Raw genomic sequence first — 17,003 nt, forward strand, 5'->3', positions numbered from 1 at the left:
AGACAGGGTTTCTCTATGAAACTTTCCTGGCTATCCTGGAACTCGCTCTGTAGACCAGGCTGGCCTCGAACTCACAGAGATCCACCTGCCTCTGCCTCCCGAGTTTTGGGATTAAAGGCATGCACCACCACCGCCCAACCAAAGATTTTTTTAAAAAAAAAAAAAAACAGGTCTCCTTATATAGCCGTGCTGGACTGAAACTCTCCCTGTAGACCAGGCTGGCCTCAAACTCACAGAGATCACCTGCCTCTGCCTCCCGAGTGCTGGATTGAAAGGCAAGAGCCACCACCCCACTTCCCAGCTTCAGCTGGATTTCTACTTCTTCTCATTTGTCTACTTTGTACAGACATCATTTTTGTTTGTTTACTTCCTCTACTTCTCTACTTCTTTTTAAAAAAGATTTATTTATTTTTGTAAACATTGACCTGCCAAGTAGAGGGCACCAGATTAGATTTAATGGTTGTGAGCCTTCATGGGGTTGTTGGGAATTGATCTCAGGACCTCTTGACCTCTGGAAGAGCAGCCAGTGCTCTTAACTGCTGAGTTATCTCTCCAGCCCCTTCTTTCAGTTCTTTGATTTGTTGGTTTTTTTTTTTTTTTTTTTTTTGGTTTTTCGAGACAGGGTTTCTCAGTAGCTTTTTGGTTCCTGTCCTGGAACTAGCTCTGTAGACCAGGCTGGCCTCGAACTCTCAGAGATCCGCCTGCCTCTGCCTCCCGAGTGCTGGGATTAAAGGCATGCGCCACCACCACCTGGCCTTTGATTTGTCTTTAAAACAGTGATGCATCTCAGCATTAAAGAGGCAGAAGCAAGTGGATTATCATGAATTTGAGGTCAGCCTAGCTTATATGGCGAGGAGTTCCAGACCAGACATGGCTACAATTCCCCCCACAAAAGTGTGAGCTGGATATGGTTGCTGACACCGATAATTCTGACACTAAAGAGGTTGAGGCAAAAAGATTGCCACAAGTTATAGGTCAACATGGCAATATAATTAATGAGTTCCATGGCAAGCTGGGGTACAATGTGAAACACAGTCTCAAAAAAAAAATTGTTGCTGCGTGTGATGGCACACCATTTATCCTAGTACTCCAGAGGGCAGATGCTGCGTGCAATAGCACCCCATTTATCACAGTACTCCGGGAGCCTTGTGAATTAGAGGCCAGCCTGGTCTATGCAGCAAGTTCCACAGCAGCTAGTGCCACATAGAGACCCTGTCAAAGCATGGTAGCATGCACTTAGCATCCCAGCACTGGGGAGGTCAATCCCTGGGGCTTGCTGGCTAGCCGACATGGCCTACTCAGTGAGACCCAGGTTAAGTGTGAGACTCTGTCACGAAAAACAAAGGTGGACATGTGTAAAGTTTCACTCTTTGGGCTTTTTGAGGGACCCACTACCCAGCTCCCAAATAAATCACAGGTGGGGGCTTTTTCTTAGTTAGGAATGTCTGGCCTTAGCTTGGCTTGCTTCTTGCCCGCTTTTCTTTTTTTTTTTTTAAAGATACTTTTTTTTTAAGATTTATTTATTTATTATGTATACAACATTCTGCCTCGATGTATGCCCGCACGCCAGAGGAGGGCGCCAGATATCAATACAGATGGTTGTGAGCCACCATGTGGTTGCTGGGAATTGAACTCTGAACCTCTGGAAGAGCAGCCAGTGCTCTTAACCTCTGAGCCATCTCTCCAGCCCTTGCCCGCTTTTCTTAAATTATCCCGACTACCTTTTGTTTCTCGGCCTTTTCCTTTTCTTACTTCTGTATATCTTACTTTCACTCTTACTCCATGGCTGGCTGACTGGCTGGCTCCTGATGTCCTCCTCTCCTTGTTCTCTTGTTCCTCCTCTTTATCCTGGTCGGCCTGCCAGCCCCGCCTGTCCTTGCTCCTGCCTCGCTATTGGCCACTCAGCTCTTCACTAGACTATCAGGTGTTTTAGACAGGTGAAGAATCGCAGCTTCACAGAGTTAAACAAATGCAGTGTAAACAAGTCACATGTCTTAACATATTCCCCAATGTGGACAGAACCGAAAGAATGACCACTGAAGCTGACTACAAGATCTGCGATCCAAAGAGTAAACCCAGAAGGTTTTAGGTTATATCTAGGTCAAAAAATAAAATCAACCCAACGTGTAAACATATTTTTTCATGTTTCATGGCTCGCCTCATCTCACTTGTCCCAAGGAAATGGCACCATCTTAAACAGAAATGAACAAAACAAAAGCCTTTCTGTGCTACCCAAGAAGAGAACCACACATCACTGTTTGGTCACTTAAAGAGAAACTGTGCAGGGTGCACAGCCCTTGATACAAATAAAGTAGAAGGGTTATCTTCAAATTTCGCGTGGCAGGAGCCCCCCTCCATCGGCACCCATCTTGACTTCCTGATAGACAGCATATCTACAAAGGAAAAAGTGATGACATATCCATCAAAAATCTGAAGACTGGGCGGTGGTGGCACACGCCTTAAATCCCAGCACTCAGGAGGCAGAGGCAGGCGGATCTCTGTGAGTTTGAGGCCAGCCTGGTCTATAGAGTGAGTTCCAGGACAGGCTCTAAAGGTACACAGAGAAATTCTGTCTGGAAAAACAAGAAAGAGAGAAAGAAAGAAATTAAGGAAGGAAGGAAGGAAGGAAGGAAGGAAGGAAGGAAGGAAGGAAGGAAGGAAGGAAGGAAGGAAGGAAGACTGATGAAAGAAAGGAAGAAAGAAAGAAACAAAGAAAGAAAGAAAGCTGTGAAAGAAAGATGTCACTGTTATCCCCTCCAGGAATTCCAGCCACTGGAAGCACTCTGACTTCACTCATGAAAGCCTCATGAACCAGATCCAAGCAGCTGCATCTTCGAGTGGTAAATGACCCCAGGGCTGCCGACTGTTGCCTTGTATGCAGCAGCTCTCCCCGCTCTGTGAACACTGCCATCCTTGCAACAAGGAGCTCCCCCAGTAGGTCTGATGTGGTGGATGCTGCCCCCAAAAATTCTGTGCATACACATCAATAGATCATGCTTGGGACCTATATAGCAGTGTGGAAGGTCACGACCCCAACAGGGGTCATATATCAGATATTTACATTATGGTTCATAACAGCAAAATTACAGTTATGAAGTAGCCACAAAATAATTTCATGGTTGGGGGTCACCGCAACATGAGGAACTGGATTAAAGGGTCGCAGAGGACAGGTGAGAGCCCAGTGATGTATGGAGTCCCTAAGGAGGAGGAGTAACAGCGGCAGAGCTACACTCAGGAGGGATTTCAAGGTGAGTGGACTGGACCAGTCTTTGAGTTTGACTGCTGCTTAGCCTGAGGTGAGTTCGGAGTCCTACGGGTGACCTCTGTGCCTATGTAATCTAGTTCCTGCGGAGAGCAGCCAGCCAGGGAGCACTAGTTTTTAGCTTCTGATGCTGAGAGCCTGAATGGGCAGGCACAGCCGCTGAATGAGCTTATGTCTACTACGAACACTTCACCAAAGGTAAGAAGATGGAAGGAGGGGGCTGGAGAGATGGCTCAGTAGTTCAGAGCATGGATTGCTCTTCCAATGTTCCTGAATTCAATTCCCAGCAACCACATGGGCTCACAACCATCTTTAGTGGGAATATATATATCCTGTTCAGTTCAGAATAGAGTGCATTGCTTATCTCCTGAAAGCTGCCTTTCTCACTTCCTAAACACAACCCTTAGCCATCCATGAAGGCAACCAATATTCCCTCTGTATCTATCTTTATACTTTTTTGTTGTTTTTGAGACAGGGTTTCTCTGTGTAGTCCTGGAACTCAGAGATGACCCGTCTCTGCCCTCTGAGTACAGGGATTAAAGGTGTGCGCCACCACCGCCTGACTATACCTAGCTTTATACTCTTTGTATCGCTTTTCCCTCCTTATCCCTTCACTTGAGTGGCAGGGTTCCACGGGAGTCTTGGCTTTTACAAGCCACATTGCTTGCAGCTGGCTTTCAGGTGACAGATGATCCCATAGGCCAGATTGCCTTTTGGTCACAGCAAGAACAGGCTTCCTATGCGGTGGGTAAGAGCGCCACCTACTGGCATCTTCAGTTAACTGCAGAAGTTTAAGGGGTCCTTCAGAGCTGCAATTCTGAAAACTCACCTTTAGAATAATTGTTTCCCTAGCAGTTCAGTTGTGTTTGGGTCAAGAGTATTATTCTGGGGCTGAGAACGTGACTCAGCTGGTGGGGTGCTAACCTACTACTGTTCATGAGTAGTTGGCTTTGATCTCCAGCACCACATAAAATGTGGTACATTGCACTCTAATCCCAGAACTCCAGTCATTCTCAGCTACAGTGAGGCCTGGATTACATGAGCTCCTGTCTTTTTTAAGTTTTGTAGACAAGTGTGTGACACCACCATTAGTCTAGACCCAGTCTTTAAAAAAAAAAAAAAAAAAAAAAACAGTGTGGTTAATTAAAGACACTTTGCCTAAGCCTGCAGACCCAATGCAATCACCAGTACCCACATGGTGGAGAAAACTGACTCATAGCTGTTGTCTGACCACACGTGCACTATCCCCACCCATCCACCCACAAACTTCATGTATGTATGTGTACCACATTCATGCCTGGTGCCCAAGGTCAGAATAGGGCATTGGATCCTCTGGAACTGGGGTTGTGAACCATTCGCCACGTGGGTGCTGGGAATTGAACCCCAGTCCTCTACAAAAGCAGTTTGATCCAAATGTCCAGCTCCAACAAGTGGAATTTTAAAAAGGTTTTATAGGGGCTGGAAATGGGTCAGTGGTCAAGAGCACGGGCTGTTCTTCTGCAGGACCTGGGTCTACTTCCCAGCTCACAACTTTGTGTTACTCCAGTTCGAATGGATCAAAACCCTCACAGATACATGCAGTCAAAACACCAATGTACATAAACTAAAAATAAAAAAAAATTAAAGTAAAAATGTTCAGATTAGTCATGATGTGAGGGAAGAGGAAGTTGTTTTTTTTGTTTTGTTTTGTTTAGTTGAGACAGGATTTCTCCGTGGCTTTGGAGCCTGTCCTGGAACTAGCTCTGTAGACCAGGCTGGTCTTAAACTCAAGAGATCCGCCTGCCTCTGCCTCCCGAGTGCTGGGATTAAAGGCGTGCGCCACCACCGCCAGGCCTAAGTTGTTTTTTTCAAGACAAAGTTTCACTATGTAGCCCTGGCTGTCTTGGAACTCACTCTGTAGATTTGGTTGTCTTCTCAGTGCTGGGATTAATGGGGTACGACACTACCGCCCAGTATTTTCTTGAAATAGGGTCTCACTAATGTAGTATTGTCTAACCTGGAACTTTTATGTAGACTAGGCTAGCCTGGAATTAGAGGTCTACACTACTACACCCAGACCAAAATAAGGCTTTTTCTTCTTTTTGTGCGACAGGGTTTCTGTGTAGCCCTGGCTATACTGGTTCTTGCTCTGTAGACCAGGCTGGCCTCTACCTCCTAAGTGCTGACTTAACCCCTAGATGCAAATGCAAAAAGCACAAGCTAGGTTTAGTTTATAGGCCATCTTGTGAATTCCCAACTGAACCGTGCAGTAGCTGAGCCTAGCAACGTAACTGAGAAGTATGGGTAAGTTCTGGCAAACCGCTACCAAGAAACCTCTGTAATGAACTCCCAACAGGTCCCAAACCTGCCCCTTGTTCTGTGTGGAGCTGAGGCCTTACACTCACAAAAATAACTCAGCACATCATAAAACATCCAGTTTATTGTTTTGTAGTGAGCCGCACAGCTCTGGCCACGCAGACATCAGCACATTCTCTCTGTCACAGAAAACCAACTCTAACAAGTTATCAGGTGACTGTGGACTGAACACGGAAGGCCGTTCTTGACATCTTCCTCTTCATCTGTGAAACCTGGGACTGTCCTCACGTCAGATCTTCCTTCCCTCCCTCGTGCCGGCTGAGTTCTGTCAATGGTCTCATTCCAAGTCTTTATCATCTACTCCCTTGGCCCAGGAATCTCTCTGCTCATTTGTGTATTTACTTAAAGTGTCAGGGATCAAACTAGGGTCTCATGGATGCTCGGCAAGCGCACTATCCAAGATGCCTCCCAGCGGTACCCATTAGTCTGCATCAGTAACTCCACAGCTAAGGTACTAACAATTAGTCCAGAAGATGAACTTAAGCAAGACACAATCACCCCCAGGTACTACCCAAGACGAAATGATCCGTTCAGATGCCTCCAACCTCCCTGTTCTCCAGCCTGTCTCTGTAAGGTCCTCTACGCCTCACAAGTTTCCCGTGATGTGCCCACTGAACCAACTAGATATTGGAGGCTGAAGATTTTATATTTGAATCCATCATTTCCATTTCCTTGACCAGTGGTTTTCAATCATGCAGAAATTAATTACACTAATTTCATGTCACCACTGTTACCAAGACAGAAGTAATTAAGTATTGTCATTCAGTTCGTGACAATGTTAAAAACGACCAAATACAGTCATGAACTTAGAATACATAGCAGTAATAGTCGTTGAAAATGCCTTTCAATATCAGAAAAGCTTGCTCTGAAATCAAAACCAAGATGAACTGTAAACATGTAATATTAACTACTAAAAACAAAATACTCAAGACAGCTATATTCACATCACACAAAATTCTGCCTGTTAACTCCCACCCCAGACAGGGTTTCTGTGTAGCCTTGGCTGTCCTGAAACCCAGAGATCTACCTGCCGCTGTCCCCCAAGTGCTGGGATTAAAGGTGTGCGCCACCACTGCCTATCAATTTTATAGGCTGTTATATTCCAAGAACAGCAATTTTATCCCCAAAAGCTGGTAGATCCATGCTGACTTCTGAAAGCATCAATCTTAGACCCAGTGAGTCAGCGCCCGCATTTCCGCTTTTTGAGGAAAGGAAGGGTAAAATGTGGACGTGTGCACTCACGTGAGTAGAATCCTACAGGGAGAAACTTTTTTTTTTTTTTTTTTTTTTTGGTTTTATGAGACAGGGTTTTTCTGTAGTTTTGGAGCCTATCCTGGAACTAGCTCTTGTAGACCAGGCTGGCCTCGAACTCACAGAGATCCACCTGCCTCTGCCTCCCGAGTGCTGGGATTAAAGGCGTGCACCACCACCGCCCAGGTGACAAAAATCTTTACCATGTGACATTTTGCTATGTCTTAGGCAATAGCTAAGATTTGAATCTGTAGAACTGACTTCCGAAGATCACAACAAAACTCTGTAAGAAATCATTTAATATAAAATATAAAACTTCTCAGTATGAAGACCCCAAAACAGGAAGGCAATGACAACACTCAAAACAAACCCACACAAAAGTGGAACATAAAAGGCCTGGAAACTGTAACGACATCAGGATCTGCTCAAAACCATCCTTGCTGAGACCCTCCCCTAACAACACCGAGTCTCTGGTCCAGTGGAGGTGACGGGCCAGTCTCTCAACATCACCTTCCTTTTCTAAGATGGCCACAGGTCACTCGCTATCAAACTTGACAGAATTGACCTGGACAGAGATGGAGCCTCCCCGGTAGCTGCCCCGCTTCTTCTTCGTTTTTTCATGTCGGAAGGACTTGCCTTTGGTGAACTTCAGGACCTGATTGGCTCGCTCACCCCAGTCTCCAGCTGCCCCTCGCTGGTAAACAATGAGAGGTTAATACACAGAAGACAACACCCCCCCCTACTGTCCCTTCAAGGCAATCTGAATCCATGAGGTTCCAGCAACCTAAACCCAACTGCCCTTCTCTCCCAGGTCCTGAGCAGCCAGCACCCCTCACCTTGGCATCAAAGGAATTGTCTGCTACTCGTGAATCCACCTCAATCTCCTCTTCCCTCACCCTTCGGAATGGGGACGATGCCCTTTTTTCTGCCTAGAGAATGAAGCAGAAGATATGGTGCTGACTGACAGCCCCAGGGTGTCAGGCCCAATTGTCAAGGTGAGCCTGAGGGTTTCCTCTATGGTTTAAGGGCATGTCATGAGGACACTATGGAGCAACGTACTTTCTTCCTTTTTGGAAACGTGTTTGGAGTCTGGAGCTTAACTTTCTTAGCTTGAGGAGTCTCTGCTTCTTCTGTTGTCTCATTCTGCTTTCGTTTCTTTCCTGAACCTGCAAAACAATAGCCAGACTCAAAAGTCAGGGGGCAAACGTCTCCCTGTCTACCTTCCCCCTTGAGTATACCCAGTAATGGAGGATAAAACCCAGGGGGTGACCCTACAGATATAGACCTGACTTGGAAGCCGACACTGCCGCCTTTTTCGTCTCTTCCTCCTCTTCTTCCTCCTCCTCGCTTTCCCTGTCTGCTTTTCCGTTCTGAGAAGCTGGAGTGCCATTGGCCTTGCTGGCCTGTGGTTTAGCAGTGCCCTTGCCCTTGGGCTTCTCCTCTTCCTCCTCACTGGAGTCTTCGGAGGAGCTGCTGCTCTTGGCTGCTGCTTTCTTCACAGCTGCTGGTTTGGATGCAGTTCCACCTCCTGCTGCCTTCTTAGCTGGAGGCATAGGTGTCTTCTCCTCTTCATCACTGCTGGAACTGTCTGAGTCAGAGCTGCTGTCTGCAGCCCGAGGAGCCTGTTTGGCGGGCAGAGATGGTGCTGCTTTAGCAGTAACCTTGGGCTTGGGGGTTGTCACAGTTTTCTTTGTCTTCTCCTCCTCGCTGGAGCTGCTCTCCTCCTCGCTGGAGCTACTGTCAGCCTTTCTGGTCTGAGGTTTCTGGCCACTGCCTGCAGGTTGCTTAGGAGTTACAGCTGCCTTAGCTGCAGATGGCTTGGGAGTGACAGCTGACTTGCTTAAGGAATTCTTGGTGGTACTGACTGGCTTGGCAGGAGCTTCATCCTCAGAACTGTCAGAATCTAGATAAAAGGACAGAATGAACAGCTCCCCAAAAATAAATTCAGGGGAACCCCATAACAGCAGGATACCCAAAACAATGAGTATCCCAGGGACCCCAGGGTTGGGCAGCATTACCCGAGCTGTCTGAAGAGCTCTCTGCTTTCTTCTTCACTGGAGTTGGTTTGGCAGGTGTCTTGGAGACGACTGCTTTAGCAGGGGTTTTTTTCTCTTCCTCGGAACTTGAATCTGGGGAGAACTTGTGACATTAGGAAAGGTCCAGAATTGCAAGCCAACCAGGAAAGCAATGGAAATAACGTAACAATTTACACAGTCCTGAGCTTTCTCTTACATCACTCAAAAGCAACAGAGGTGCAGAGTATTTTTCTCTGTGTTCCTTGCCCCATCCCTGTAGTTCCACCGCATCCTGGAACTCACCAGACTCCTCACTGCTGTCCTCACTGCTTTCTGCAGGCTGTTTCTGCACGGCAGCTTTCTTTGGAGACTGGGTTCCCAAGGACTTCTTTTGCAAAGGAACAGAAGGCGGTGGGACTGAACTGTAAGGACCTGTTTAAAAGGTAGAATAGTTTTGAAACATGCATTAGTTAGGCACGGTGGTTCATGCCTGTAATTCTGACATTCATAAGGCTAAGGTAGGAAGAACACTGTAAATTTGAGGTTAGCTTGGGCCTCAAATATTTCAAATAAACATGGCTGTTCTTCTGGAGGTCCTGAGTTCATTTCCCAGTAATCACATAGTGGCTCACAATCATCTTAATGAGATATGGTGCCCTCTTCTGGTGTGTAGGTATACATGCAGGCAGAGTGCTGTACCCATAATAAATAAATAAATCTTTAAAACAGACAGGTAACAGAAATAATAAAATATGCACACAGGATTGTATCTTCTAAGAACAAAACCTGCCTAACATGCATAAAGTCCTAGGTTTAATCCCTAGCATCACAAAATAAAGTGAGTACTTGAATTCTTTGGTTCTCGCTACCTAGAAACAGGGCTTACTCCCTTCAGCAGAATTTCTAACGGTGTGTCACTCTCAGTTGCTGGGCCATAGGGACCGTTTCACAGGTGCGTTCGACAGCCTGATGCCTAGTGTCCAATCACCTGGTTTTTTCTTCACAGGTTTTTTCTGTTCTTCCTCTTCACTAGAAGACTCTTCACTGCTAGAGCTCTTCTGGGTAGGGGTGGCAGCTACTTTCACTGGTGCCTTGGCCACGACTTGCTTTTTAGGTATAGTCTGCACCTGAGAGAAAAATTTAAATTAGAGGAAAATAACTTTCCAAATAATTCAATCAAGCTGAAGTAATAGCGCACGACTTTGATCCCAGCACTCGAGAGGTGGAGGCGGGTGGAGTCTGAGACAAGCCTGGCCTACATAGCATCCAAGATAGTCAGGGCTACAGAAAAACCGTCTTGAAAAACAAGCAAAAATAAATAAATAAAAACAAACAAACCGAAACCCACAAGTCACTCCAATTGGAGAGACACCCTGTAGCTCCTTCACTTTACCCGACAGTCACAACCCTGACCTTGGGGGGTGCTGCTGCCTTCTCCTCCTCCTCAGAGTCCTCGCTGCTGCTGTCGCTGCTGCTGCTGCTGGCTGCTTTGCCATTGGCTGCTTTAGGCTGTGCTCTCGCTGGTGAACCTGAGACACAAAGCCATATTGAGATATGAGACTTCAAAAAAGCTCCTGTTAGCAGAGTTAAGAGTCTCTAGCAATTCTGAGGCTAGTGAAATGGCTCAGTGGATAAAGGCCCTTGTCACCAAGCCTGAACTTGAAGCCTAGTGGTAAAAGGAGAACCAGTTCTTTAAGCTGTCCCTCCTCTTCAGCTCCATGTGCATGCTGTGACATGTACAGATACACCTCACAGACAATAAGCCACTTAAACATCACTTTCTCAGTCTTTCTCTTCAACCTCTATTCACAGATCTTGTAAAGCCTAAGTCAGCCCACATCATAAGAAACTACTTGTTTTATGGAGTAAGGGTGGCAGTGAAAGCAGGAAAGAACACACAGCCTGTGAGTGCTGCTCACAGGGAATAAAGTACTTATCACACACACAGCCCAGCCTGGGAATCTGCTCAGCTGCGACTGAGGGTCTAACCTCAGGCTGAGAGGAGGCGTGTACCACTAAGCTGAGCTAAGGAATGCCCATCAGTTCCACATGTGATAGCCTGAGGCAGGAAGATCACAAGTTTAAGGCCACAGGACTACAGAGTCCTGACTTTACCCAAGGAACAAACAAAATAAATGTGCGTAACACACACACACACACACACACAACCTTAGCAGTTGGAAGCAGAGGTAGGAGGATCAAATACAAGGCCAGCCTGGGCTTTTAAACTTTTTTTTTCTCTCAAAAATAGAAATTAAGGGGCTGGAGAAATGGCTCAGCAGCTCCTCTAGCTCGAGTCTCAGAGTCCCCTGCATTCATATGGGGCATGCTCACACACACATGGTTTATCACACAGGTCTGGCTGTCCTGGAACTTAAAGATCTGCCTGCCTTTGTCTCCCAAGTGCAGAGATTAAAGGCATGCCCTACTATACCTGGCTAAAAGTTCTTTTTAAAGTCATCTATCTTCCCCCTGGGTATCTGTAATTCTAGCTATCACGAGGCTGAGACAGGATGACCTGGAACTTAATTGCTACTTAGCCCTTTAGTAAAGAAGGACTAATCAGTCCAAGGATGGTATGGGTTGCTACACAAAAAGCAAATTTAAAAAAAATTTCTTGACAGGTGGTAGTGATGCACACCTTTAATCCCTGGGGAGGCAGAGGCAAGCAAGTTCAAGGCCAGCCTGCTGTACAAAGCAAGTTCAAGGACAGACAGAACTATTACAGAGAAACCTTGTATTAAAAAACCAAAAAAGAAATAAAAACCAAAGTTTTTCTTGCTAAAACCGCTGCTTTTCTTATATACTGGTCCCAGCCATAAAATTTTATAAAATTGTTTTTGATTTCTTCCCCCGTTTCAGATGGCCCAGAACTTGGGAATTACAGCAATTCCAGTTCAGCTGCAGGGATTACAGGAGTGCACTATGCCTGACACATGTGTGTAGCATTGAGGACTAAACCCAGGGCTTGCACATTTGAGGCAAGTACCCTCCCACAGACTTATCCCAAGTACTGGAATAATGACCAGCCTCATATTCCCCTCCTAAAACTTTGAGACAGGGTCTCAGTAGGTTTCCCAGGCTCGCCTTATACTTCTGCTTCCCTTTTCTGGGTAGGTGAGATGACAACCCTTTCCAGTCATGACCAACCGAAGAGGAGATGAACACCTGTCATTTGGCAACCATACCCATCTGACACTGGTCCCAGCCAACCCTCCCGGGGACAGAAATACCTGGCTTGGCTGAGGCTTTCGGCTGAGCTTTGGCTGCCGGAGCTGTCTTTAGCTTCTGGGTCTGCGGTGTTTCATCCTCCGAGCTTGAGTCAGACTCGGACTCAGAGCTCTTGGCTTTCTTAGGAGGAGTTCTGACTGCCTTGGCTTGGGGCTTAACTACCTTCTGCTAAAACAAAACAAAGATGGTGGCAAATGTCTTTACTGAAACAAGTAGGAGGTAGACAGGTGGATCTGAGTTCAACGTCAACCTGATCAACACAGAAGGTTCCAGGACAGCCAGTGCTATACAGAGACCCTATCTCAAACAAAAACCCACAAAATAGGACTGGAGAGGTGGCTCAGAGGTTAAGAACACTGGCTGTTCTTTCAAAAGTCCTGAGCTCAATTCCCAGCAACCACGAGATGGCTCACAACCATCTGTAATGTGATCTGGTGCCCTCTTCTCGTGTGCAGGCAGAACACTGTATACATACTAAATAAATATGCCAGGCGGTGGTGGCGCACACCTTTAATTCCAGCACTCAGGAGGCAGAGGCAAGAGGATCTCTGAGTTCGGAGCCAGTCTGGTCTATAAGAGCTAGTTCTAGGACAGGCTCCAAAACTACAGAGAATCCCTGTCTTGAAAAATAAAAAAACAAAAACACACCCCGCCCCCCCGAAAGAAACAAAAACAGAAAAATAACACCACAAAACAAAACATGCACCAGAGCAATCAGCAAGAACACCTGGGCACTCAAAAGGCTCCCAAGATGTGTTTAATTTTTTTTTAAGAACCCACTGAAATGGCAAGGAAAAGGAAGATAAAATACTCAAAGAGCTAAGCAGTGAAAAAGTTCAACAACTCGCTAACACTGGTCTGTTCCTCACAATCTTGTCAATAGCTCCCATCAAAACAACTGTGTTCTTGGGCCCTCTACATATCCCCAAGAACACACAGTCCTGAGTAAAGGTGATTTCTGCCTACATTTGGATTCCATCATTCTAGACCTCAATTTTATCTTCTTCAAAATTCCCCAGAATTAGCCAGGTGGTGGGGGCACAGGCCTTTAATCCCAGCACTTGGGAGGCAGAGGCAGGTGGATCTCTGTGAGTTTGAGGCCAGCCTGGTCTACAGAGCAAGTTCCAGGACAGGCTCCAAAGATACAGAGAAACCGTTTCAAAAAAAAAGAAAAAAAAAAAAAGAAAAAAAAAAACCAGAATGTATCCCTTACTGAACAGCTCCCACCACCCCAACCATAGACTAGATGCCCAGTTTAGGTTCATTGCCAAATTCTTTACAACGAAAGCTGCAAACCTGGACAGGCTTCTTCTTTTTGTTGTCTTCTTCCTCCTCCTCATCACTGGATTCTTCGCTACTGCTGCTCTCTGACGCTTTGGCTGCTGCTGCCTTCCCAGCATGCTGAGGCAAACTGGTTCGCTTGGCAGGTACAGCTGAATAGAAGGATAGGCATCCACAAGAATCACTCTGCTGTGCAGGCAGGTGTCAAATGCCTTCCTGAAGCACCGCCCCCAACCCCGTCAGCGCCTTACCAGCCTTCTTTGCTGGAGGTCCTTGGGCTTTGTCTTCTTCCTCACTGCTGTCCTCACTGCTGTCACTGGACGAAGTCTCCTTCTTAGCCTTCTTGGTCACTGGTCCATTTGACTGTAACTTCTGCTTTGGGGCTTTGGTGGACCTATTGATTTAGATCAGGCTTACTTCTAAGGGATCAGAACCTTCTCAAAAAAAGGGAACACAGCCCAGCCCACCTAAGGGGAGAAAACAGCCCAAGTATAACAACGAAAGCTTACTTGAGCCAGAAGCTATAGATGTCCAAGAGGGAAGAAGCATTGGCATCCTGCTGTGTCTACAAGAATTAAAGAAATGGCATGATTCTGTGTTATTCTTTCATCAAGACCTGCCTGGTTATAGGACATGGAGTTATAGACAGCCAGGGCTTTCTAAGAAGACCCTGTCTCAAAAAAAAAAAAAAAAGCTATGCTATTACTTACTCAACTTGACATGGATGGATGGCATAAGATTTTCTCAACTTAGTTCACTCACATATCGCCTGGCTGTGAGCATAAAAATGGGCTTCCTCTAATATATAATCTACTCCCAAGCCTTTTCAACCATACTTTTCAAAGTCTTAGAAAGATTTCAGCAATTAATAATGTTGATAAGGAATATTGACGGCTAAGTGGTGAAGAGAACACACTGCTCTTCTAGAGGACCTGCGCTCATTCTCGACTACCCACCAGGAGACTCACAACTACCTGTTAATTTCAGATCCAGGAGTTCTGACATTCCTGGTCTCTGCGGGCACCTGTACTAATGTTCACCACTGCAGGTTTAATTAGTTGACTTCTCTCTCTCTCTCTCTCTCTTGTTTTTCGAGACAGGGTTTCTCTGTAGTTTTGGAGCTTGTCCTGGAACTAGCTCTGTAGATCAGCTTGGCCCTGAACTCACAGAGCTCCACCTGCCTCTGCCGCCCAGCAATTAACTGACTTTTTTTAAAAAATATTTATTTATTATGTATACAATATTCTGTCCTGTGTGTCTGCCTGCAGGCCAGAAGAGGGCACCAGACCCCATTACAGATGGTTGTGAGCCACCATGTGGTTGCTGGGAATTGAACTCAGGACCTCTGAAAGAGCAGGCAGTGCTCTTAACCGCTGAGCCATCTCTCCAGCCCCTTAACTGACTTTTTAAAAGGTACCAGGTGTGGTGGCACATGCCTTTAACCCTAGCACTTGGGAGGGAGAGATAGGAAGATCTCTTGCGTTTGAGTTAACTTGGTCTAAATAGTGAGTCCCAGGACTGGCACAGGTACATAGAGATCCTGTGTGAAAGAGAGAAGGAAAGGGAGGGAGCGAGAGACGGAAGAGTCAAGCAATGGTGACACATGCCCTTAATCCCATCACTCAGGAGGCAGAGCCAGGCGGGTCTCTGTGAGTTCAGGAGGGCCAGAAGAGCCAGAGCTGTTACAGAGAAACCCTGTTCAAAAGAAGAAAAGGGCAACAGTTAAGAGCTGACATGCCAGGCTGTCCGGGCTGAAGAAACTCCCTTGTGAAACTGATCTGATCCCTTCCCTTTGCAGCAAAGTTCCCCTCATCCTACTCATACAAAGAAGCAGTCAACCTCAAAAGGTCTCACCTTAACCCAAGATTCTCAGAATCTAAGGCAGGAGGATCAATAAGGCCAAAAGGCCTACCAACCAAGTTCTAGGCCAGGAATGTCTGCAGAAACAAGGGGGGGGGGGAGGAAAAGACAAACAGGCAGACCAGGTGTGCAGCCTTTAATTCCAACAGTCAGAGGCAGGAGCATTTCTTTGAGGCCAGTCTAGTCGGCACATAAATTCCAGGCTAGCCAGGGTTACACAGGGAGACATTATCTCAAAAATAAAAGCAAAGCAAAAGCAGCCTAAGTTCTTAGTCTTGGTTCCATCCTTGGAAAAAGACCACAGGTCTACAGCTCCTCACGGTGTTTCCATGAACGGTACAGCTCTCCTTGAGTAGACTCTAAACATTTCACATCGTCGTTTCACCTTGCTCTTACATGGATTCAAATCGCCCGGAAAGCTGTCCCTCATCTCGTGCTTACTGTCTACTAATACTGGGTTCACTACTTCGTGCATTTTCTCTCGGTGCATCTCATGCATCAAAACTCTGTAAATTAAGCTGGACGTGGTGGCGCACACCTTTAATCCCAGTAAGTCAGGAACAACGTGGTCTACAAAGCTAGTTCCAGGACAGCCAGGTTACACAAAGAAACCCTTTGTTGAAAAACTAAAGAACAGCTGGGCGGTGGTGGCACACGCCTTTAATCCCAGCACTCGGGAGGCAGAAGCAGGCGGATCTCTGAGTTCGAGGGCAGCCTGGTCTACAAGAGCCAGGCCAGGCTCCAAAAGCTACAGAGAAACCCTGTCGCGAAAAACTAAAAAGAAAGAAAAAAAGAAAAACCTAAAATAAAACAACAAAGTCTGTAAAGTAAATGAAATCCTGCTATGTTCACATCCTAATACATTCTGTATCTCAGCACCAGGAGGGTGAGGCAAGAGGAAGAGAAGTTCAGTGCCATTCTCTCCTACACAAGAGTTATACAGAACCTGTTCCAAACAAAAGGCTGCCAGGATCATATATGTAGAAAATCGCAGAGCCTGGCCAAAGCCTACATTTGTTTTATTTCACTACCTAAAGCTCCACGCTCAGGGAAGCTTTAGGAAACTGGCAGGGAAGGATGTTCACTCCTCCTACAGAAAGTAGCCTCTCCCTACACTCATTCAATTCTTCCCTTGCAAAAATAAAATAAAATCCTAGCCTTCATGACTTTATCGTCGAGTCTCAGGCTAATTTGCAACCAACAAAAAAATACACCAGAAGACCCAAGCACCGCCAATCCAATGCTCTCAGCGGGACCTAGCGCTCGCTCATCGTATGGTGTCAGCCACATGACCTGGGCCACGCGGGACCCACGCCTGCCGTCGCTGCAAGACTCGCTAGTCAGACATGGTGGGAGGAGACGCCGAGGCCTCAAGCTTTGAAAAGGGGGGCAGAAAGGCTTCGCGGACATTAGACTGACAGACCCCACACCGTTTCTCCTTGCCTCCTAAGCATGTCAAGGCCTAGAAATTCTTGGAGCCGACCCACCCCAGTCCGCGACCAAACCCAAGACTCACAGCGCCTGTCGCTTTTGCAAATTTGTTGGCCACCTCAGAAAGTTGGTTATCACGCAGAAAGCCGAGCACGAGTGGATAAAGGTCGCTTGGAACCACGCGGCGCAAGCCGGTATCCGCCATACTCCCGGTAATACGCGTCACTACCGTCGCGCACGCTGCACGACTTAGGAACTCCAAAGCACGACCAGGGCAGGGGGCGGGCCCGGTGTCGTCATCACGTCGCGCGGCGGAA

The 17,003-nt window shown here is 46.6% G+C and overlaps 1 protein-coding gene across 4 annotated transcripts; it reads right to left on the minus strand.

The window, feature by feature from the left end:
* Positions 1-7,150: 7,150 nt before the first annotated feature.
* Positions 7,151-16,964, minus strand: Nolc1 (nucleolar and coiled-body phosphoprotein 1). 4 transcript variants are annotated; one of them, XM_050147992.1, is made up of 13 exons: positions 16,772-16,964; positions 13,905-13,960; positions 13,647-13,789; positions 13,411-13,547; positions 12,117-12,279; positions 10,297-10,412; positions 9,872-10,004; positions 9,187-9,315; positions 8,887-8,997; positions 8,154-8,771; positions 7,928-8,034; positions 7,705-7,797; positions 7,151-7,562 (listed from the first exon to the last, which is right to left on the minus strand). In XM_050147992.1, exons 1-13 carry the CDS (start codon positions 16,889-16,891, stop codon positions 7,404-7,406), a joined length of 2,085 nt encoding a protein of 694 aa, XP_050003949.1. In that variant the 5' UTR covers positions 16,892-16,964; the 3' UTR covers positions 7,151-7,403. The 4 variants fall into 4 exon arrangements, with proteins under 4 accessions (XP_050003949.1, XP_050003943.1, XP_050003934.1 ...); XM_050147986.1 differs by having other exon boundaries at positions 12,117-12,282; XM_050147977.1 differs by having other exon boundaries at positions 9,872-10,010; positions 16,772-16,963.
* Positions 16,965-17,003: the final 39 nt, after the last annotated feature.

The sequence above is a fragment of the Alexandromys fortis genome, unplaced genomic scaffold (genome assembly GCF_014885135.2).
Source record: "Alexandromys fortis isolate MF-2015 unplaced genomic scaffold, M_Fortis_MF-2015_v1.1 scaffold_16, whole genome shotgun sequence".
NCBI lineage: Eukaryota > Metazoa > Chordata > Mammalia > Rodentia > Cricetidae > Alexandromys > Alexandromys fortis.